General features: G+C 38.2%; 2 protein-coding genes across 3 annotated transcripts in view; one reads left to right on the top strand and one right to left on the bottom strand.

Annotated features, from left to right (window-relative positions):
• The window catches only part of dpep1 (dipeptidase 1), a 12121-nt gene extending 1347 nt beyond the window's left edge, over positions 1-10774 (bottom strand). The window contains exons 1-10 of one of the 2 annotated variants that reach the window (XM_034680457.1): positions 10550-10774; positions 9674-9739; positions 9321-9447; positions 6474-6606; positions 6253-6403; positions 3865-3934; positions 2784-2960; positions 1439-1523; positions 1273-1348; positions 1037-1172 (exon numbers count right to left, since the gene is read on the bottom strand). In XM_034680457.1, the coding sequence (XP_034536348.1) occupies positions 1037-1172; positions 1273-1348; positions 1439-1523; positions 2784-2960; positions 3865-3934; positions 6253-6403; positions 6474-6606; positions 9321-9447; positions 9674-9720 (1002 nt within the window). In that variant the 5' untranslated portion in view covers positions 9721-9739; positions 10550-10774. Of the gene's footprint in view, positions 1-1036; positions 1173-1272; positions 1349-1438; positions 1524-2783; positions 2961-3864; positions 3935-6252; positions 6404-6473; positions 6607-9320; positions 9448-9673; positions 10439-10549 lie in introns of those variants that run through there. The other variant, XM_034680456.1, reaches the window with a different exon arrangement.
• A 4014-nt stretch (positions 10775-14788) lies between these two features.
• Positions 14789-17801, top strand: sult5a1 (sulfotransferase family 5A, member 1). The gene is made up of 6 exons (XM_034679559.1): positions 14789-15152; positions 15346-15557; positions 15916-16042; positions 16161-16258; positions 16790-16970; positions 17482-17801. Exons 1-6 carry the CDS (start codon positions 15014-15016, stop codon positions 17646-17648), a joined length of 924 nt encoding a protein of 307 aa, XP_034535450.1. The 5' UTR covers positions 14789-15013; the 3' UTR covers positions 17649-17801.
• The last annotated feature ends 6635 nt before the right edge of the window (positions 17802-24436 follow it).

Below are 24436 nucleotides of genomic sequence, written 5' to 3' on the forward strand. Positions count from 1 at the left end.
TTAACTCTCCCTGACACATTAAAGTTACTAACCATAAACCCTTCTGGAGTCCCTGAGCTCCCTTGTCTCGTAGGTCCCTTGTCTCCGCAGTAGACCGCCTGCTGCTGTGGATGTGCCAGACTCCAGCTGCTACAACTACTACTATCTGTCTCACCACCATCATATCTCTCTCTCTCTTCATCTCCCTCTATTCCTCTCTCCAACTCGGTCTCAGCAGATATGTGTCTAACATCAGTCTGGTTGTGCTGGAGGTCTCTGCCTATTAAAGGAAGTTTGTCCTTGCCACTGTAACTTGCAAAATTCTGCAAAGTGCTCTGCTCATGGTGGATTAAGATGACATCAGACTGAGTCCTGTCTGTAAGATGGGACTGGATCTTATCCTGTCTTGTCGTGGGTCTTTGTTAATAATAGAGCATAGAGTAAGGTCTAGACCTGCTCTGTTTGGAAAGAGTTTTCAGGTAACATTTTTTGTGATTTGGTGCCATATAAATAAAAAATGATTGATTTGTAAATAATGTAATTTAAGACAGTTGCAAAAAATTACTTTTATCCCACTTTGTAACATTAAACCTCTCCTGTAATCTTTATCTTGACTTTAAAGCTCCTGTGAGGAACTTTCAGTTTCTGTTGATTCTGGCGCCCCCCTGTGGACAAAGTGATACCTTTAATCTCTTTCCTGATTTTGTCCTGTATTATGGGAGAGTAGAGCTTTTTAACCATAAATCTCATTCTGATATTGGTCACTGAGGATAGGTTAAAAATTAAAGGCTGTTGAAAAACAATATAGAAATAAACAAAGCTAATAGTTGATGTTCTGTTTGCTTTGTTAATCATAAAGAGGTATCAGTATTGATTTCAGCCTGTTTCATAACCAGCTAAATATTCCCTACATGAGCTTTAAGTCTTATAATCATGAATGGATGTAAAAATCAATAGAAGAGCCCCTTTAAGAAAGTAGTACAAATACTCAGGAGACTGAAGAGCAAAACAGAGCACTCAATGTTGTGTGTACTGTAAGGGTGTGTGTATTCCTCACCTCCTCAGTCTTTTTCAGGACACGGAGCAGGTTGTCTCCCAGAGCACCTTTCACTTCTGTGTCAGTCCAGTTTCTCCTCAGCAGCTCAGCCACCAGGTTGGGCACCTTGGACACGTCCTCAAGACCCTCTGGTAGTCTGAGAGTGAGGTGGACATTCAGAGAACACCATGTTACTTTTAAGAACCATTTACTTACATTATTTCATCTTGAGTCATGATTTGAGTGTTTCTTTTTACCTTGTAACCCCGTCATAATCTCCGCCAAATCCAATGATGCCTGCCCCGCCTACATTCTTAATATGGTCAAAGTGATCTGTGATGAAAGCAGTAAGGATGAAAGAATGGTCAAATGTCCTATCCAATCATGTTTCTGATAGTGGTCATGGTCATATCAGGTGTTTACCAGCAACGTCTGAGAGCTTGGCGGTCTTGCTGCAGGTCACATAGTCGTTGTAGAAGTTGATCATGACGATTCCTTCTTTAACCCTCTGCAGGGACAGACAGGATGTTACAGACAGCGTCATGTCCACTCCTATAGATCTGAGTTTCTGGGTCAGTAAGTTTTCACTCTGTCATTTCTGCTTTGTTACGCAGAAGCGCCTCTGCAGAGACTGAAATTGCAAAACAGGAATGGGGAACAGGGAGCAGGGCCAGGAGATGCATCCAAACTGACAACACAAGTATCCGAGGGTATTGACCTCTCATCTGTTATCTGTCACATTTACCGTCCCCTGGTTATGACTGATTTTTATTGGTTTGTTGCTTTACAGCGCCTCACATCGGCTCTCTTCTTATTTGCTGTTTTATTGCTGTAACCTGGGAAACTATTATCACAGGTGAACCAGATAAACTGGACACAAGCTGCTGATTCACCTCTCTCAATCCTTTGGTGGCATAAAGAGCATTTTATTGCATGTTACATCAGAGAAGTAGCAGCAAAGGTGGATGTGTTTTTAAAGTGGTTTACAGGTGGTCATTAGACTGCAGACAGGAGCTACCAGAATAAAAAGATCCTGGATGTCCTTCAATGTTCTTTATGAATTAATTTGACCTGACATGACCCTTTCAGTATTGACTTTCAGCATCTACCATCTTGACCTTATTATAAAGTTCAAGCTTGTAAAACCAAATGATACAAAACCAGCTGTGTCCCAGGTACCATCAGTGAGATCAACCAGTCACATGTTAAAGCTGTGAAGCCATAGATGCAAATTCTGTACTATTTCTTGACTACTTAAGGATCTTTGAAATGTGCCATCAATAAATAACAAGATGCATACTTTTTAATGTCAATATTAAAAAAAGGATCTACCTCATGTGAAGTAGTTTCTGTTACATACATACATATTTGTTATCATGTTTATTACAGCATCATCTGCACTTCTCATCGCTGCACTATTGTCTTACGTAGTTTTATACGTAGTTTTATACAGTATCTCACAAAAGTGTTTATCCTCTGCTGTTTGTTTGTGTAACAGGAGGCTGACTCACTCACTGTGAACCAAATCTACCTACACGTACGAATAAAGTAACCTTGAACTTGAAATTAACCCTCTTGGTACAATAAATACACTTTCCTGATAGTTCCTCTGAATTTACTGAGGTCAGAGGTTGAATGCAATTTATTTTACACTGTGTAGATGTTATTTAAAAGACTTGAATTCTTCCTCAATCAACATCCTCCTTTCTTCTCTGGACCCTGAACCCAGTTTACACACACACACACACACTCTGAAACACACACTCACCACTCTCTTGAGAACATCATCAGGAACGTTCCTCTTGTGCTTACAGACGCTGTAGGCGGAGGAGTGGCTGAAGATGACCGGAGCTGCAGACATGTCCAGCACCTGGTTCATCACTGCTACAGTCACATGAGCCAGGTCGATCAGCATCCCCAGACGGTTCATTTCCATAACCAGTTGCTGTTGTAAGCAAGCACAAGATATTTTAATACAATCTCAGGTTTCAACATGAAGTCTTTTGACATTAAAGTGTTAAAAATGTTTCTACAGAATTGTATTGCATTCACATGAGATGAAAAAATCTGCTCTGTTTTTCTGAATTAACGACAAACTGCAACTGTAAGATCCCAACTGAACCTCAAGGCGACACAAGGAAGTAAACATGCCCCAGTTGTTCAGATTAATCCAGTTTTATTGACTTAGGGTTTAAGACATTTGGGGATACTTGTGTGATAAGTAACAGATGGTATTGTCAGCTTTGCGAAGCAGCAACCTCAGGACTTGTTGTTTTGATGTAAGGCCCGTTCTGATCTGCTGCACGTTGCAGCATTTCTCCAGGATCAGCTGAGCAGATATGACATCCTTCATTGATATAAGACAAAGCATCTGAAATGCATTCAAGCTGGCTACGTTGTGACTCAAGAGACAATCAGACAATTGCTGATATTACTAGATCCCCACAGAGTTTAACTGTGTTTAACATTTATCTCGTTAATTCAGAAAAACAAAGCAGATTTTTTTTCTCACGTGAAAGCAACACGCCTCCGTACATTTCCTTTTATAGACTCATCATATATCTATCTCCATGAACAGTAAAAAATAATGCAACTTTAAGTAATCATTATACTAAATGAAACCTTTTATATTTGAAGAAAATGAGATTTTTTTATTGCTGTTTTATTTCACTGTGATAGCAAAGACACTTTCCTTTGGAAGTGATCCAGTTTCGTCATACCTGTAATAAACTGAAGCGGAACAAAACACTTTGGAAGAAAACCAGCACACTAAGTTTTTAAGACAGTTCTTATCTGTAACCTGTTACACTTTTAGAGGAGGATTTGCCCGACCTTGACTGAATACTGACCTTTCCAAAAGGAGACAGACCATTGTGCTCAGACGGCTCTGATCCAGTGTCGACAAGCCAGTTATCTGCCCTGATGAGAAAAATAAATGTTACAATGAGATACATAAACTTTATTCACCAAAGTAGGGGCAAGAATCACATCTTTAACTAGGAAACTACATTTAATAATAATAATAATAATAATAATAATAATAATAATAATAATAATAATAAAAAAAAAATAATAATAATAATAATAAAAAGAATATATGCATAATAATAATACTAACACTACTACTACTACTACTACTAATAATAATAATAACAATACAATTGAAAAAAAAATAAATTTAGAAATATATAAATAACAATAATAATAATAATAATAATAATCTTTATTTATTTATAAATAAACTTTATTTAAACTGTTTACTTTTCAAAACAGGGTTACAAAGTGCTCTACAAATAAGAAAGAAACTAAAAGACAATAAAACAGAAATGTGAGGGAGACAAATACAAAGAAATAAAACAATGTTGGAAGAATAAAACACTAAAATATAGAAGATTAAAACAATAAAAAATTCTGAAATACAAATTATAAAATCCTGTGATACTGTCTAAAAAGATTGAAAACTTTAAAGACCCTTGTTCTGGAGATATGTAGTACCAAGTTTGTTTTAACAATAAAGACTCCCTGAGTAATGAAATTGTCTTAGTGAGTTTTATTCCTGCAGTAAGGAGCAAACACTGCAGAGAATATCACCAAGGGAGGGGAAAGGAAGTCAGAAGTTGTGACCTTGTCTGCAGGTTTTGAGATAAAACATAATGAGAAGTTCATAGTATCATGATGACACAGTATCTGTTGAACACCTGCAGGTTACCAACCAAAACAGTGACATTTTAGAAGTTACGAATCAGAATAACACGTATCAAAATGTTCCATTACACCCTGTTAATCTTATTTAAGGGGGACGCAAAGGGCATGAGCTTAAGCTTCATTTGTACGACGAATGCAGAAGGTGCATATTCTAAACTCATTCGTCTGCAGGGGTAAAAAAAGGTGTGTAAACATGAACACAGACAATTTGAGATTTATAGTTAAGACATAATCTTTTGCTCAAATATTGTCCGTAACATGATGTGATTGAACCAGCCGCGTTTACAGTGAGCAAGCAATAAAACTTAATGATGGGCGAGGAACTCCAGTATCAAACCAATGTTTTTTCTAGAGAATCTGATCCTGCTGCCAGGAGTGCAATAAAACCTGCAGGAATTCCCCGAACTCCCCACACCACAACCTAATCTGACCGTGACGTCTGAAGGTAATTCATCATAAGGATAGACCTGAACAGTCAGGTAGCAGAGATAGAATAAACATAAGTTAAAGCTCTATGGTGAATATTTTAAAGAAGCTCCAATTCAGCCAACAACAACAGCGAACCACTGTTGACACATTAATGCATGAATAATAACACTCATGAGGAAGCAGGCTCAGCCTTTTTTCAGCATGAATACTCCTGCTTTCAAACTCTGAACATATTTTCTGTATTGAACTCAAAGACTGCTACTACACCTCTCTGACAACACAGGACTTTTACCTATAATAAAATATTCTTTGTATAGGATTTGGTACGTTTACTTCACTGACACAGGGACACGAACCTATAGGGCCTGGTTTGTAAAGTTGTGCTTACTGAAAAAAAGCAGCAACACTTCTTCACATTTAGCTTCAAAATGTCATAAAAACGTAGTGTGAATTTTAAAAGTCACTTTTTAATCACTTAGAGCAATATTTGTGATCTTTTTTACTTTATTTTTGTTGTGACAAATGTATTTAAGTGAAATCACTGTTAAATATAAATGTTAAATATAAATCTAAATGTTAAATGTGACATTTTAAATCTAAAAGTTTAATATAAATGTAAATGTTATATGTTAAATGTTAAATATAAATATAAACCACATTATTCACAAGATTTTTATTTTTTATTCTGCCACTTTAAATATTTCTCTTTTTTTTCAATTCAATTCTTCATGTTATAGGTCACATTAAAGGTGGAAAAAGTTCTTACATGATTTATCTTGGTCTCATTTTTTTACAACACAAAACCTGACATTTTCACAAGGGTGTGTAGACTTTTGCTATCCACTGTGTATTGCAGCAGCAGAGCAATATTTGTGTTTGGTATCTCATCCCCCTCAGATGTTTTTTTCACATACAGAATATGTAAGGTCATGAGATAATATCTTAAAAGCCGTTGGCTGGAGCCTGAAGGTGGCTGAAATATGAATGCAGTACTTGTGCAGACAATTCTACAGCTTAGATGGAGCACCAAGTTTGGAGGATTTGTTTCTCAGGTGATTGTGAGAATGATGCATGTCAGGTGAGTAATCTGCATAAGCTCTTACCATGGTGTGTTGCAGGAGTGTGTGAGTGTGAGGTAGCGGACCCCCAGGTGGTACATGGTGCGCAGGGTGCCAAGACTACTGTCGAGGGAGTGACCCCCTTCCACTCCGATCAGGCTGGCGGTCTTGCTCGAGTTAAAGGCCTTCATTATGTCTGAAAGGTTCAGATGTGAGAGATGCAGAATAAGCAGGAACAGATATGCACGGAGTACTGGAGGTCTTACCGTCACTACTGGTTGCAAACATGAAAGTCTCTGGGTATTTTTGACACATCCTGTGAACCACATCAATCTGCTCCAGGGTTTGTCTGACTGCATCTTTGTACTGAGTCTCACAGGGGACATAGGCCGACCAGAACTGAGGGCAAAATGAAGAACAACGGATGAATTATGAGACCACAAGTTTTCTCTTTTACGCATGACACCTTCAAATAGCTGTATGTAGCTAGCTTGAATGTAAATATGGTCACTCGCCAACTCTCCATTCAATCACATTCAACCATGGACTGTATAATGAATGGACGTAGTATCTGTGACGTCACCCATCTGTTCCTGAAGACCTGTTAAGAAGCCGAATGTCGGTGGGTGCCATATTGGAAATGCTGATCACAACCTAATATCTTTCAAGCTAGTGTGAGGTAAAGAGGCGGGTCTTTTGCCTTTTTCACTTACAGCTACAGGGTGCCTGCCTGTCAATCAAATCAGCCATGCCCTTATTTGGAGAACAAAACTCATACGTTTTAATATCTTAAAAAATAACAAGTTATAAAAAAAGCACTTTCACATGGGATTCATGTTTTGAGACCAGAGGTTCAATGCTGATATGATGGCAACTTCCAAATAAAGGTATCCTTTACTGAAGCTTCATAAAAGGAACATCATGAGAAGGAAGAGTGTTGTAGCTCTCCAAATTGGAAAGAGCAAATACCAAATGTGAGATCCCGCTACTTATTATGTGTTATTTACAGCAATGGTGGCCTCTGAGCTGCTACAGATTTGTCAGGGTTTCTGTTGTAGGCAGCAATTAGCAATAAAACCAACTTCCAACAGCCAAGTTCCTTTTTCATTCGTTGCCATTGTTCAGAATCTTTGTTATGCTGCTATAGGCTTAGACTGCCATGTCAGAAGTGGAAGGTGCGCTCGATCCACAAATGTAACCTTTAAAACAGGTCACTGTGTACAAAACTGTACCATGATATCATGTGATGACTTTATTGTCTTGCATCACACCATTTACAACATAGAAGACGAGATACAACGACTCGATCATTAGAAACAACATTTCAAACACAAAGCGGCATATTCAGAGGCTTTCAACATACTTCTGATCAGAGATTCAGCTCCGTATTCAATTTTAGGCTTGACTGATATACAGAACAGTCTGACCTGATCAAAGCGTGTGACCCTGTATCTCAGGTTTGAAGATAATAATTCATCTTCCCTGTTCAGAGCATGATTAGGGTCAGAAATAATATCAGCTAGCCTGAACATCTTTTTATTTTAGGCGGATTCATAGAGTTTCCAAAGTGGCTAACCTATAATCTTTGAACAAATTTTCATCTGATGGAGCAGTTTGGACTTTAAAGTGGTGGACAGACACAAGTATCATGTGGTTTTACAGTGCTGTGAGATACTCAGGATCTCAGAAGGAAAAAAACAAAACAACCCTCTGAGATACCTACGTTAATGTTGGATGCTCCAATACTGTGATTTAGCACTTTGAACATTCCCCAACTCAACACCTGACATAGTACATGAACTATTTTACTTTATTTATTTACTACTATTTTATATTATTATTATTATTATTATTATTATTATTATTATTATTATTATTATTATTATGTATTTTTTTATCATCATTATCATTATTAAAAATAATTCTTTATGTATTATTATTATTTATTTTATTCTTTTTTTAATTTGAGAGTACACCTGGGTGTGGATACAAGATGTGTGAAGTTCTTAATGTACTTTATTATTGTATCTCAGATTTTGTTTGTGTGTTCTGTACCTCATTTATGCACATAGACATATAATGATATAAATGTATAAAAGTATATTCTTAAATTGCTGTTAAAATAAATAAAACAAAGGTGGAAAAAATGTATTGTTGTCTGTCAGAGCAGGAAATAAATTATTGTTTTGCATTTCTACTTATAAATGAAATATAATATTTCCAGCACAACAAATGGTTGATCAATACACCAAAGTATTTATAAGAATACACTTACTTTGCTTGTTTTTTATGAATGGCAGTAGGAGCTGTATGAGAGTCAGATGATGAATTCAATATAATTTCCTTTGTTTTTGTTGAATTAATCTCCACAGCATAATCATCTCTTCACACAAACACTTTGTTCACCAGCATGTGCTACTTAGCCAATACATCAGGGTTGTATCATTAGAATAAACTAAAATGTAGATTTAGTGATTAAATGTATCATCTGCATACAAGTTTATCTTTGCAGGTTAATCGTTCCTTACTGTTTTGGTGTCAGTGTGAGAATACAATAAAAATAAGTAAAACCTTACATTTCATTTTAACATTAAAGATGCTCAGGACAGGTACACAGCCCCGTTTTGGATTTCCAGTATCATCCCACAAAGCTTTAGCCAGGCTGAGCCAGACCACTTTGGGCATCAGAGCTAGCCCGAAAACAGGTCATCTTTGGTATTGGTCTTGTTGCCACAAACAATTAAGGCAAGGAAAGCAGTGGAATAGATAAGTCATATGGCTTCTAGTTCAACTTTAGTCATCACTGTTTTGCATTTCATCAAAAGGGCTCAGTCCACTGGGCTGTTATTACAGAGACCATGTGACTGGCCTGAGCGGAATCAGAGCAGCTTGAAATCCATCTGAAATAAGGGAGTTAAACTAGATGCCAGAGAAAATACACCATCAGCTTCTTGTACCCACAGGCTCCCAAGCTAATAATCAATATAAGTCTGCTCTCTCTGTAATGCACAACTTCTTATAAAGAGATAAAAAATATCACGGTGGATTGTAAGCAAAGCACATAAAATAACCAGTTGACAAACTGTCCTCAGTACACTGTGTTCGGTTTGTACCTGCGCTCCCAGACGTCCCATCTTGATCTTCGGGATGTTGGTGTGTGTTGTGGTCAGTGTGTTTAGATCCACCTTGTTGAGCTCATTGTTGAACTGAATTCGAAGTTGCCAAGGCAGGTCGTTATGTCTGGAAGATCAGAAAGCCAAAACTAACTCGCACACAGAGTCTTTCAACCAGACTGTCATCATGTGCTGGGATTTCACCGCAGGGAGGAGAACTGCATATTTCTGTCAAGAAATTACTTCCAGAAGTTCCCAGAGGGGTTCAGTTGTATTGTTACTCATACAACTAAAAGTACATGACATACTTGAAATAGCACATTTGACGCCATGCAATAGAGGTTACCACTTACCCATCGATGAGAGGAGTCTCGGACATCAGCTTCAAAGCTCTGGTCATGAATAAGTCCTCAGCTGAGCTGACGACACAGGAATTGACCCAGAGTGAGAAGCAAAGAGCTGAGATAACCTTGGGGAACATCTCTAGATCTTTTAACGCTCTCCCTAAACTTTCTGCCCTCTTAACAGAGCTGCAAAATTCTACTTCTTGGCTTTTCTTAAAGCTTTTTGTAGTCCTGGTTCTTTCAACAGCTGCAGGAGTCAACTTTTCCCAGGTTGCTCATTGCCAATCTCTTGTTTGTGTTTGAATCTCCCAGTTCTTACTCCAGTAATCTGTACTCTTCTGTCCGATTGTGTCTTTAACATCTGCTCCTCTTATCGCTCCTCCTATCTCCTGAGTCTGTTTCTTATTATACCGTCAGCAGTCGTAAATGCAGCACGGTAGCTTATACTGCCCTCCAATCTCTATAGCTGTTAATGTATAATGAAACTTTTCTGAAGTTCACGCACACGCTGGGAAGAATTCCAGTAGCCTATAAAAAGTCAACATACAATGAACAATGTTCATGATTGCAAAGCAGGAACAACTCAACAGTTCAGTGCATAATTTTTCAGGCTTCTAGATGACCTTTGTTTATTGGTGCCACACTCCGCAGGAGCACTTCAGCATCTTTCAGATATTTTTGTTGATGGATTCTTATCTGCTTGTTGCTGTCAATTCAACATGAAACTGTCCTAATTCAGCTCTCATTCTTCTCTGAGCTCTGCGGTTCACACACCTTTAAAAATAAACGAGGCAAATGTCACAACTTTGAACCCTGCTGCTATCATCAACACTGCTCATGGTTTAAGTTTCTTTGTAGAGATTGCTAACTTAAAGTTTCTCTCACCTGCTCCGCTCGTTGATAATATTGCTGGACAGGATCCAATATGCAAATGTCCGTAGCTTGTCAAATAAGCATGCTAACCAAAACTAGCGTTTTAGCCACAATGTTTTGTGATGCTAACAGAAACTAACTGTTGCTGAATTTTCAGTCTTACATACGTATGTTAGAGTATTTAACACTTATGTCTTTCCAGTTTAAGTGTCAGGGGCAGAGTTACTTCTTTCCAATGGCATCCAACGCTCCTGGGTGATAGGCGAGACAGGGTCACTGTAGTAATCAAGGTCTTTCTCCCTGTTCCTGTCTTTATCTGTATGTTGTGACAGACTTAGTGTCTCCAGACTAGAGCACCGCTCTTCTTCTCAATTGTTTTGTTTCTTATTGTCCAAATATGGGTATCTAACTGTAGTGTCCTCTTGGGGGATAAATACCATGCCTGAGGGATTGTCTGGCAGAACTGACTTGGCATTGCATTGCACTCTCCTGCCTGTATTGTTATGTTATTTCTCCTTGATCAAGTTCAACATAAGCTATTTCAACGTAAGCCATCAGAGTCTCCTCAGTCTTCTGTGTCCAGTGTCCAGTTTATTGATGAATTCCACCACACTAACAATTCTACCTCATCGGTCTCTGGTGTCAACTACTCAACTCAACTCTTTTCCGTGCATTAATTTGACATGACGTGTGATTAGTTTGCTTCTGGTGTTGCTCACGTTAGTGAAAGTTAATAACCATCATCAAGAGGATTTTGACGAATCAGAATCAAGCATCTTACACAACCAGAAGATAAGTAAGAGAGCCGGGTAATGATTTTAATTACTGTATTCAAAATAGTTGACGTGAATATTTTACATATCAGCTGCTTGTTTAATAGACAAACTGCTTTAGATTTTCCATAAAGTGAAGATGCGATGAAAGTCAAGTACTTCCGCTTTCAGACCAAATTCAAAATCCTGCCTTTTTTAAAAAGTGATGTCACATTAAAATCCTAAACTGGCGCTGGGACCCACACTCAGGATCTGTTCAAGCATCCAGTCATTACCTCAGGGATTAAGAGAATCAGAAGTGCCTGGAAACTAAAAACTAATTCATGTAACTAATATTGAAAACATTGATTTAAAATGCAATGTTTTTGTCTTTTCGTTCATTTCTAATAGTCGAAATAAAAGATCTAAAAGTCTTCATCTGACAGCTGTGCAGGTCTAATAGCAGGATTATTAAAAAGATAAGGGCGGTTACAGTAAAACCCTCTATAAAATACGTATGTTTATCACACTAATAAATGTCACAAATGTCATAAATTTAAGGGGAGTTAAACTGGCAGGCTTACTGGAGGAACTGTCCAACAGAGATGGATTGAACATCCAGTTTACAATCATAACAGGTCTCCATAAAAGATTCCAGCGATGCATTTCACCAACTTCACAACACCAGACTGTCACAGCCACTACACAGCTGTTTTGCACCTTCATGCTGGTAGGGTGTTCAAGAAGAGGCTTTTTATGCGTCTCTGAGGCTCAGCTGAGAATGAAGGGTTCCAAAGCATTTACAGACAACGCCCCAGTGCTCTGGATCAGACTCAGAAGGAATCATCCCTCTCTCCAACACGGTCTCAACAGATGTGTGTCTAACATGAGTCTGATCCTGTTGGATGTTTCTGCCTGTTAAAGGAAGTTTGTCTTGCCACTGTGTCTTGCTAAATGCTGCAAAGTGCTCTGCTCATGGTGGATTAAGATGAGATCAGACTGAGTCCTGTCTGTAAGATGGGACTGGATCTTATCCTGTCTTGATGTTGGGTCTTTGTTAATAATAGAACATAGAGTACAGTCTAGACCTGCTGTGTTTGGAAATATTCTTCAGAGGACAATTGTTGTGATTTGGTGCTAAATGAATAAAGATTGATTGATAGATTGATTAATCTTAGCTAACACAGAACATTTCAGATTTCTGTCCCTGTAAGTTAGGCCTAATTTAAGCACTGATTATTGCTCCCATTGACCTGACCTCCTTATCTTCAAGGCTGTTTTCCTATGGGTCAATAAAGTTGACCATCACTGTTAAACAAGACCCATTTACCAGGTTAAAGATCTACATGTAAATGATACACTATTGATTATTTCTAATAATTTGTTCAATGGTTAGCATGAACAAGTGATATGACATGACAGATAGAGTAAAGTTGAAAGTTATAACAGATTGTGTCCCGTTCAGGGTCCAGGGGGCTGGAGCATATCCTACTTGACATCGGCGGAAGGCAGGGTACACACTGGGCAGGTTGCCAACACATAGTAGGGTAAACACGGAGAGACAGACAGACATTACGTCACACTTTGACTGGTTGAGATCTGCATCACCAATATGGCTGTCGCCGATGTTTGGCTTCAAAACAGCGCTCAGGAACAGATGGGTGACGTCACAGATACTACGTCCATTATTTATACAGTCCATGATTCACGCACACACTCGCACCTACGGGAAATTACGAAGTACCCGGAGAGAACCCACACATGCACTAGGAGTACATGCCACATAGAAAAGCACTTGCCCGACCAGGAGTTCGAACTAGGAACCTTCTTGTTGCGAGGAAACAGCGCTACCCACTGCACCACCATGCAGCCCCCTTCATTTTGACTTAAATCTTATCTATTTGGATGAAAACACAATGTAGGATGAGTATGGTGTATCTATAATCAGATTATATTTCTATTTCTTGTCAATAATCTAGTCAATTGTCATCTTTAACTGAACATCAGAGGAGGAAAATAAAGGGATAACACACATACATTACCAGTCAAAAGTTTCGACACACCTTCTCATTCAATGGTTTTTCTTTATTTTAATTATTTTCAACATTGTAGATTAATACTGAAGACATCAAAACTATGAAATAATATGGTTTTGCCATAATATGGATTACAACAGTAGTTAAACAGGGCTATCCATTGTGTACTAACCCTACCTCTGAACAACACAACTGATGGTCTCAAACACATTAAGAAGGCAAGTCATTCTACAAAGGAACTCTTGACAAGGCTCATGTTAATTAGAAACCATTCCAGGAGACCACTTCATGAAGCAGATTGAGAGAATATCAAGAGTGTGCAAAGCTGTCATGAAGGAAAAAGGGGTCTACTTTACAGAATCTAAAATATAAAACATATTCTGGTTTGTTTAACACTTTTTTGTTCATTAAATAATTCCATATATGTTCTTTCATAGTTTTGATGTCTTCAGTATTAATCTACAGTGTTTCAAATAATTAAAATAAATAAAAAATGTTGAATGAGAAGGTGTTTCCAAACTTTTGACTGGTAGTGTACACAGTTTTTTCCAACACACCCAACCAATTCAATCAAAAGTCTACACCCAGAAAATAATGTTGTAATGATGTCGTCTTTTCCTCGCATGATGAACGTCTCACACCAACGTTAAAAGTTCAAGTTGGTAAAATGTTGAACTTTCAGGACAAACATCCTCCTACACTGAAGAACTCACATCAGGTGTAATCATGAGCTTACACATTCCCTGTGCAGGCCTGTAATTAGGCCTTTGTGTTTGTATTGTTGGGTAATGAGCAGTTAGTGGCATCCAGTGGGGTTAGTAAGAGTTCTTCATCTGAAAACTACTTCAGGCTTCATAATGAGAAGAAAAAAACTGTGAAAATCTAAAACAACAAAAGATGCTTCAATAGCATCTGCATATTACACACGGTTATTTATTGGCAGGTTGGAAAAATATGATAGGAGGTTGTGGCTTTTAATCAACCATGTGAGTCTGAATAATAGACCTTTGAGAGAGGGAGACAGCAGTACGAGAGATATGAATGAACTATACAAAACAAAGAGAAGAGGATGAATCCTGTAGTGTAGGAAGTTGGTATTTAAAAGTGAGACAAGGGATGTATGTAAATACCTACACAAAGAGAAAAAAAAGCAGCTTTATTGACTCAATCTCCTGCACCAAACTGCAAACCTACACGAATCCTTAATGAAAGAGTGAAAGAAAAGCAGCAAAGAGAGCTGACCTGGCTCTAAACTTCCTGGCATTGAAACCAGCTGACGTCTTCAGTAGTGTTAAGTGAAGCACAAACAGAGAGGAATAGTTGCTCGGTGCCTGGTGACAGTAATTTAAGAGCTGACGTTAAATAAACATGCTGGATGTAAGTGTGCGGCAGTGTTTGCAATGATGCATTGCTAAATTATTTCTTCCTTCCTGTTCCTCCCGCTTGTACAAGGCTGAACATGTATGTCATCTTTTGAAAGAGAGAATTGCAAGAAACACCCAGTGTCTGACGCCCAGCCTGGAGTCCCATCTACATTTCCTCTTTCTTGCTTACATGAAGCCTTTGCATAGACAGACATCAGTCAGGCTTGCTCGCAGAGGCAGACTGCAGACTGCAGAGTGCAGAGTGAGAGAGGCACGCTCGCACAGGTAACAGACTTCCAAAAAGGCACAAAAACAAAGCTGGACATGGCCAGGTTGGATGTGACAGAGATGTTTCATGGGATTTCGTTTCCTGGACACCTGCATACCCAGGACTCTTTGCAACTTGCTCTAAAATTCCCATTTCAGGACTCGGATATCCTCATCGTCTCCTACCCAAAGTCAGGTAAGAAGAGACAAACTAATACATGGTGCCTGCAAGCGTAAGCAGCCTACCACACATAGACTTAATGCTTTAATCCATTTAAGGACATAATACCATGACCAGACTGTACATGACTCCTTACTTTGCAGTCTGTGTAGCTGAGCTGTTGTTTAAACTGTGAGTCAGCACACAGATGCACGTCTCTCCTCAACAGGCACCACGTGGATGCAGGAAATTGTGAGTCTCATATCCAACAAAGGAGACCCGCACTTGGCTCAGAATGTCCCAAACTGGGCTCGCTCTCCGTGGCTTGAGCAATATTATTTTGCAGCAGTACTGGAGACCTCACCCAGCACACCCCGAGTCATCACCACACACCTGCCTCATCACCTGCTGGGCCCCGCCCTCCACGACTCCACAACCAAGGTCAGATTTACGTACGTGACTTTTCGGACCACACAGAGTCGTTTAAAGTGTGGATTGATAACTCAACTAGATCCATTTATGTATGTATGAGAACAGAAGTTTCAAGAAAGTGCTCTTGGACAAAAAATTTTACTAGATTTTGCATTCTCAAGAAACTATAAAGCCAAATAAGTTGATTGTTGAACTCCTAAATGTTCCGCTCAGTTTCTAAGTTAAAACTCTCCAAAGGTCAAACCTCTCTCATGTCCTCATATATGAAACTGACCTTTGTTGATCCTCCTCATCACATATTTTTACTACTACTACTAGGTATCAGTTGCAATACAAACTGATGCTGTTTATCTGTTTCCTCTTTCAGGTTATTTATGTGAGCAGAAACCCTAAAGATGTTATTGTGTCTTTTTACCACTTCCACAAAATGGCCAACTTCCTCCCCGAGGCTGACTCTTTTCCAGAGTTTTTCAATCAGTTCCTGGAGGGAACATGTGAGTTTGCATCAGGACAGAAGATATTTTTATTCCAGAGTTATATCCAGGATATGGTGATGATTAGACCGAAGGACAGTATGAGTTGTCTAAAGTTTGTCACACTTATTTGCTACAGTATCCTACGGCTCCTGGTTTGACCATGTTAAAGGCTGGACCAATCAGACAGCTGCTTTGGACAAGCTGCTGCATGTCACCTATGAAGAGATGTCGCTGGTAGAGTTGGACTCAGTCTTCTTTTTAGTCACACTTAAAGGCTGTTTATTTGTATTTTGATTTATTTGTTATTTTTTAAGTTGTGTTTTTGAATATATTGGGCTTTATTGGATGGGACAGCTGAAGAGAGACAGGGAATGTGGAGAGTAGAGAGCGGGGGAAGACATGCAGGAAATTGTTCAGGCTGAGAGTTGAACCTGCGACCGCTGCTACAAGGACTTTGGCCTCTGTATGCTAGGACAAATTGCCACAGTTTACTTGTATTTTAAAAAAGAAAACTAAGAATTTAATAATTTGTAGGATATATAGATATGTCATCCCAATCATCTGGCTGGTAGAAGTTAATTTGATAAAACTTGTTTAAACTAAGTCTCAGTCTGACTGCATATCTAGCTTAGTCAAGTCATCAAGTCATAGCAGGCTGCTCACATGCAATAGTTAATAGTGTTGCAATATAGATTTTATATTTTGGTTACTTCTCTTTTCTGACAACAATACTGTAATATTATTTGATCTTCTTCCTGGTTTCAGGACCTACATGGAGCCATAAAGAAGGTGAGTTCCTTCTTAGAGTGTCCTCTGGTAGAGGACGAGGTGAACACCTGTGTGAAACACTGCAGCTTCAGCAGCATGAAACACAACAACATGGTCAACTACACGCTGATCCCACAGGAGATAATGGACCACAGTAAGGGCTCCTTCATGAGGAAAGGTAGGCTCTTTCTTCTATTCGCAGGTCAATCAAAGTTTATCGTTTAATCATGTCTCACAATCATCCTCTCCGCTTCAGCGAGGTACATTGATCACCTCAAACAAAGTGTAAAAACTAGGCCAGTGTTGGTTTACACAGTAGTTTAAGAACACCTCTCACATAAGAGCAGTAACCAAGCATTGATGAAAGAACAAACACAACATGTCACAACCCGATCCTTACTTTTGGACAGAGCCAAGCTTGCTGTTTCCGCCTCTTCTATGCTAAGCTAAGCTAGTCATCCCCTGGCCTCGGCTCTCTACCAACCATACAGACGTGGAGTTGTAACAATCACCACATTTAATCCACTGCAGGGATGTGAATCATTGTATTTTTCTTAAACTTGAAGAGGTTGGTCATCTTAAATATCTGAAAACAAAGGAGGCGACATGCTGTAAAATAATACCCGGCAAGTTAAGGCATACATTTAGATTTTTTGTTGTTGTCCTGATGTTCTTCTTTGACAATTTAGGTAAGATTGGAGATTGGAAAAACATGCTCACAGAGGAGCAGAATCAAAGTTTCGACAAAGTCTACAAGTCCAAGATGCAGGACTGCACATTAGAGTTTGTGTGGGAGGAGCAAAATGAAGAGGAGAGACATGTGAGTGAACAAGCAACAATAAAGAAAGACAGCTGAACGAAATGATGGTGCATCACAAGTGGAGGATGTTCTCTGAGCGGAAGTTAGATTATTTATGTAAATATCATTGAACATGCAGTAAATTCAGTCCTGTGGTCAAATTGTGCTTTGATGTAATCCATGTTTGATTAAAATAAATGCAGTAAAAGTCAAATGAATGCTTTCCGGTTGACCATGATTGCTGCATTGACCTTGAGAGTCTGACTCAAGACGTGTTCTGCAATGGACAGAAAGGATAATGACGTCCCCAGTGCAAGACGTCAGCACCGGTTCAGAAGAGAGGGGTATATAAGCTTCATTTTTAAACAATGGATAGGGCATGTTGTCCATCTTGTTCACATGCAATTAATTGAGTATGACTAACAATCCACAACAACTTACCTACTGTTGATACAGCTACATTATTCAGAGGTGAAACGGCACAGTCTCTTAACCACAGCTCAAATCTTTAGAAGAATTAAGTATACAGACAATACTTGATAACTCCTCTACTATGTTGAACACTGGTGTAGAGTCCATAAGGAAGAGAAACTTTATGAAGTAGTTTTTTTTAATTGTGTATTCAGAATGAAGAAGTGTAAACAAGAGGAGATGGTTAGCTTGGTTGAGGGGAAACCCTAAAGCCTCACTTTTTTACCGTCCTCTGCTCTGCCGGTTTTGGACATATACTCACAGTTTATAGCAGTTTAAAGTCGAATTTATTTTATTTGACCTTTATTTAACCAGGAAATAAAAATTCATTGAGATTAAGAATCCATTTTTCAAGAGTGTCCTGGCCAAGCAGCAAAGTGTGCAGAGTTTCTGACAGAGTGGCCACATATACAAACATAAGACATTTTGAAGACCTTTAAATACACGTCAGATGAAAATAAAACAACAAAATGAGTGTCCAGAAATCTTTGCACAAAGCTAAGTGAACTAGCTACTGGGCACAGATGCATATTACCATACAGGCATGAAAGTGGTGTTGATCTTCTCACATCACTCTCAGCAGAAAAAAGAAAGAGTGGGATTTCAGAAATGTCGAACTTTGACTGTTTGTACCTCATAATGTGTGCATAATGAACCGTGAATTCAAATTCAAAGCAAAAACAACAATAATGATATGATGTTGAGATCAAAGTTAACACATGTTTAGAGAAATAAAGAATGACTGAATTCAAACTGCATATTAGAAACAGGATACGTGTTTTTTAAACAACTACCCTGACAGATGACAATTTTTAGGTTAAAGAGAAAGACCTTGAGTCTAAAGCCCGCGCATCACAGGAAGCTTAGAAAACCACAGAGTTACTGAAGCGACCATAGAGAAGTGCTGCAGAGCAAAACAAGATAAAAGCAGTGATGATATTTTCCTGTCCGACAAAGTTCAAAAGACATATTTCATTTTTAAAAACTCACTCACAGATATTTCATATGACATTTAGGCTGCTCAAACTTTACAGAGAAACAAAAGCTATGATCGGAAATAACTTGCCACATCTGACCTCATTTGTGTGGTTAACTCGATCCCGTTCTGTTTCACAAACACATTGTTTAAGGTGTTACGCTGTAACCGCTGAGTTCCACATTTTCAATACATGTTTTGCATGTCCTCTGCATTTAATCTGCCTTGACTTTCTGCATGTTAAGAATGCGACATTTTTTTGTGCACATTACTACTATGTCCATCATTTATAAATGCAGAGAGCATAAACATTTTTAAAAGCAAACTCAAGGCCTACCTTTGTAGTCTCACATTTTTTTAATATATATATTTTTATTGATTTTTCATGGACATATATTCGTAATAATCAGGGATACAATGTTGAATATAGACACAAATATCCATAGTATAGTCAAAATTAGCCTAGAAAGGAACTTTTTAGTCTCACTTTTAACTGAGTTTTATTCTTATAACAGTATTATTTAATCTTACTTTATTTATTATCTAGTTCCAATTTTAGTCACTTTTTAAAGTATAGCATCTTATTTTCTTTTAATGGATTAATATTTAATGTTTTATTAGCTTAGAAATGTATTCTATTTTGGTGAGTTTAATTTCCTGTGTTGAGTTTTAACATCTTATTCTATCTCGTGTCTCTTGTTTGTTCAGCAACTTCTTTATTATTTTTCATTTATTTATGTATTTATTTTTTTAATCATTATTTTTTTTTTTTTCATATACTGTGTTCTTAACCTTAGGATTGTTAAGTGGGTTTGGGGTCGGGGCTGGGGTTGGGATAAGGATGGGGGTCTTTTTATTTTTGATTTATATATTTTTGATTTATTCTATTTTAAGTTTTATTATGTACGGCATTTTGTTTCACAATGTCATTGAATAAAAAGCGCTTTATAAATAAAGTCTGATTGATTGATGGATTGATTGATTTAAATGAAGGCGTATCAATAAGTGATTAGGGACACAATAAGAGTCACTGCTTAGCTGTTTTTTAGAAAGTCAGAAAGATAAATACATCCCAACGCTGATAAGGTTCATGTTCATCTTAGTTCTAACACTGGAAGAGGAAGAAATGATACACTTTACAGATTTCCTGATGGACGGCAAAAAGGTTGAAATCTGTGAGACTTCCATTTTAGCTAATATGATAGACTATGCTACAATATCAATCAAAAACAGTGAGGTCAGTATCTCATCCTGTTGTCAAATATTTCTCTCACAGTGAATCTTTGCTGTGGAAAATGTCAACAAAGTCTGTTTCTGTACTTTTCTGTAACTACACTTTGTCTGACACTCTTTGGTAGCTTTGACAGGCACAGAAAATACTATATAGAAAGTATCAGTCTTTCAGTAGATGGTTTTAATAGGTAACATTTAGGCATCAATATTAGTTTCAGTCTGTTTCATAACCAGCTAAAACACCTCTCTGTAACTTTTAGACTTTTTTACCTGCTCTTAAAAACAGGGTCAGGGTTGTAAACATTTCTGTTATCATATTCTGTCCCCAGGCAACGGATGATGGCTCAGCTGTTTGCAGATATTTTCAATAAAGCAGCAGCTGTGTGTATTTTGTTGCTTCCTCCCAGTGCAGCAAATGATTGATGGTGGCGTGACGGTGAGTAATCCATGTTTGTGTGCGTAGATCTTGGAGACAGTTTGTGTACAGACATGTGTGTGTGCGTGCGTGTGTGTGTGTGCGTGTGTGAATTTGAATAGTGATGTCATCCGTCCTTATTTGAATGAAAAGATATTAAAACTCAGGCTCATGTAACCTTGGTGATGATTTTAAAACATGTTGTGAAAGCCTGTCTCATGAAAGAAGCTTTATTCATGCCCGCAGATTAAGTCAGAGGTAGACGTCAGTGAAGTAGATTCAGCTGTTTAGACAAAGCTTGATACACAGCAAGTGCAATGACGGGCAGGGAATTAAAACCACAACCTAGTCTGTGAAATAAATGCATGTAGTAGAAGGGTAAAACCAATTAAATGATTTTTTTTCCTCCTTTTCAATTATGCGCTGAACCCCTTTAATACAATGACTCTGTCTCTCTTGTCTTTCCCTTCTTTTCATTAAACTAAAAAGCTAATCAAGTTGACAAGGACCTCTATAGGCTGTTCTGTTAAGTCAAAGCACGGACACATCAGCAGTACATGCACACAATAACTATACATTCTATATGTCGTAGAGTTGGGGCTCAGAGTTGCACACACATTCGCACATTTCAGTCGTGTGAGAAGCCTTTTCACACCCCTATATGTTTCTTGCTTCAGACTCAGCTGAGGGGAAGAAGGGTGATGTTGGACAGTAACAAAATAAATTTACTTGAGTACAGTACTTAAGTACATTTTTTGAGTATCTGTACTTTACTTGAGTTTTTACTTTATTTTACTCCACTACATTTAGAAGACAACTATTTTACTTTTTACTCCACTACATTTCTATCAGTGCTCTGATGCTTTGAAGTCAGCTCATGAATTTCCCTCTCTTTTCTGAAATCTGATCCCTTGGTTGAACGTGGAGCAAATTTCACTCAGATCAGGCAGTTAATTTAGAGGTGGTAATGATGGCTATGTAGTAGTAGACTCCTACTACTATTACTACTACTCTACCACCACTATTACTAGTAGTGGTAGTAGAGGAGTAGTAGTAGTAATGGTAGTAGAAAAAGTAATAGTAGAGTACTACAACCGCTGCTACTATTAATGGTAGTAGATGAGTAGTAGTAGTATTAGCAGTTATTCTCAGTCGACTAATCACTCACATAAGCGTCTTTCAGCATAAACTTTGAGTTTTTTTATATGGAGCGCCGCCTGCATGCTAGTTCAGGCAGACAACTCGAGCTGCGCTCATTCATACTGACACATCACCACCTCTCCATCAGCTGATCTCAACATCCTCATTCTGCGGTCTATTTAAACGGCATGTCTCCCTGTCTCTGCCTCTGCTTGCAGTGCTCCTGCTGTTTTGCTCAGTGCTGTGTGAAGTTCGTCCCCACCTCCTCCCCGGCTTCCACCTGCGGGCTCCGAGGGGGGTTAGTCCTATCTCATTGCTCCTAATGTCTGCATTTAAATAATCTACGAGGAGTAACGAAGTTAGGAGCCCACACGCCAAACACAACACTGTATGCTGCAATAAACTTATTTAAGTAAACGTGAGTTGTCTGACTGAAATATATATATACACACGTTTTTAATCAAGTGCATCAATCATGTAATAATTGTCCAACTGATTTGATTTCTTTGTCGTCTTTTCTCGTTACCTAATTACAGACGGTGTCTCCCCTGGCTTGTTTTCTGTTAAACGCCTGTGTTTCAGATGTGCCTGTACGATTATCATCACATCTGATTGTGACCTCTTGGCCAGGTCATACTTCTGAAAGAGGTCTTGATTCAATGGGTCATTGCCTGATTAAATAAAGGTCAAATAAAGGTTGAATTTAAATAATGTATGGGGAGCTATAATTACAAGTATGATGATGATGATTTGGCACTGTTAGACGTGTATTGGTATGAGTTGTATTGTGTTCTTATTTGTATTGTCATGTGAGCCCAAACAGACTGGTCCACCAAACCCTTTAGGTAAACAAAACTTTGAAAAATAAAATACATACTAGCTAACTGATTTATCACTGCCGAGGAGACCACATTCACATGTTCAATATTATATAAAATCTTCATAATGGGTTACCCTCCTACACACATGTTTTATTCTGACCATTCTCTGCCAAGGTTGAAGCTGGGCAGCAAATTCAGTCACTTGAAACATAATAAACAAAAACCCTGGGATATATATTGATTCCCTATAAGCTGCGACCTTAGTGATGAGAGCCATGTTGCATATCACTTTTTCCATATTTACAACATTTAATAAAAAGGCTCAGCTACAATCCAACAATAAATCATTATATATTATATCTGCAACAGATATCAAAATGTCTCCAGGAAATGTTGAAAATAACTAACGTTATCATCTGTTCGCAGCTTCATGCTACTAGGGTTTATCACAGAATGATTAATTATCAACTATGAAACAGACATTGTGCTTGGGGGTTGATTGTGTATTCAATTAATGACACATTATGCATCCTCTGGCAACCAAGATGCCTTATTTATCTGGCACACTCACCTCCTGCAAAGGAAGACTTTTAGGAAAAACCCCTGTTTTTATTTATTTATTTATTTATTTATTAAGGTTAATAGACTTGCCTGATGCATGAATACTGATGCAGGCTGAAATGAGTCTCAAAGATGACACATAAAGGTCAGTGAACACACATCAGGGGAACTGCCGTTGATAAAAACAATCTCTGTGCCTTGAGAATGAGCTTTGATGACGTAACACATTCAGAACTCAGCCATATATGAAAGTGATATAAATTTTAGTCTGTTGTGTTAGCTTTACCTACTCCTTACCTTGCCTGGCGATGGATAATGATTTCATAGACCTGCTGAATTTGAATCCAAATGTTGAAGTCCAGAAGAATTTCTTAGGTGACCAAATTTGAGCTTTTCTGGCATAATGTACTTCAAATTAAAATACTTAATGCCTGATGTTAAAATCTGTCTCTTTTATGTCCCTTAACTTCATAAAAGTACAATATACAATTTTACTCACCCCGAGAGATGCCTCTGTAATGTTGAAGGAGTCTGCCCTCTTCAGGCCAATTAACCATGATCATAATCATGATGTGAGAGAAAGTTCCAGCTCTGTGGAGCTGCATTAGTCTTCAGGTGGCACTGTTGTTGTAGTTTGGGATGGGTGCATTTCACCAGAGCTGCTGCTGAAAGCATACTGACCTTTTCCATGTTCCTGTAGAAAGGCATCTTGACAACCTATGAGAAAATAGGGTAGAGAGTGTACTGAACACTTTTAACTTCTCAGTGTTATGTCCTTTCATGACACCAGGATGACAAAGGCTGCACAGGAATACAGAACCTCTGAACTAAAGATCAGCATGTTTCAGTTCATCAATAAGTCTACTGAACACGTGTGAATATAGGTTTTTTGTTTTTTTCTAATTATATTTGTTGTGATAATCTATTCTCTTCATTTTTAGGGAAAAGTGATGAAACTATTGTTATAGTAGCTTTCATGCGTCTGAGGGATTTTATGCACAACATTTCCAGCACTAGCTGAAGTGTCAAGACCAGACATCTGATTAACATCTGAGTCATGATCAGAAGGTAGACGTGACAGGCGGTTGTGCCCCCCACAGGAAAAGTTGTGATGGACGTGGCATTTGCATGGCATTTAATCCTTTTCAGCTCCATCATCTTTCCCCCTTTGTTTGGGAACATCACAACGTTTACACTGGATAAAAAGGAAGGAGGGTTCATATTAGAA

The sequence above is a fragment of the Notolabrus celidotus genome, chromosome 3 (genome assembly GCF_009762535.1).
Source record: "Notolabrus celidotus isolate fNotCel1 chromosome 3, fNotCel1.pri, whole genome shotgun sequence".
Taxonomy (NCBI): domain Eukaryota; kingdom Metazoa; phylum Chordata; class Actinopteri; order Labriformes; family Labridae; genus Notolabrus; species Notolabrus celidotus.

What these genes read in the sequence shown, in the direction of transcription:
- sult5a1 (XM_034679559.1), top strand. Translation starts at nt 15,014, where the DNA reads ATGGCCAGGTTGGATGTGACAGAGATGTTTCATGGGATTTCGTTTCCT. An exon ending in TCAGTTCCTGGAGGGAACAT is followed by an intron (nt 16,043 to 16,160) that starts GTGAGTTTGCAT and finishes TATTTGCTACAG; the next exon opens with TATCCTACGGCTCCTGGTTT. An exon ending in GGGCTCCTTCATGAGGAAAG is followed by an intron (nt 16,971 to 17,481) that starts GTAGGCTCTTTC and finishes TTGACAATTTAG; the next exon opens with GTAAGATTGGAGATTGGAAA.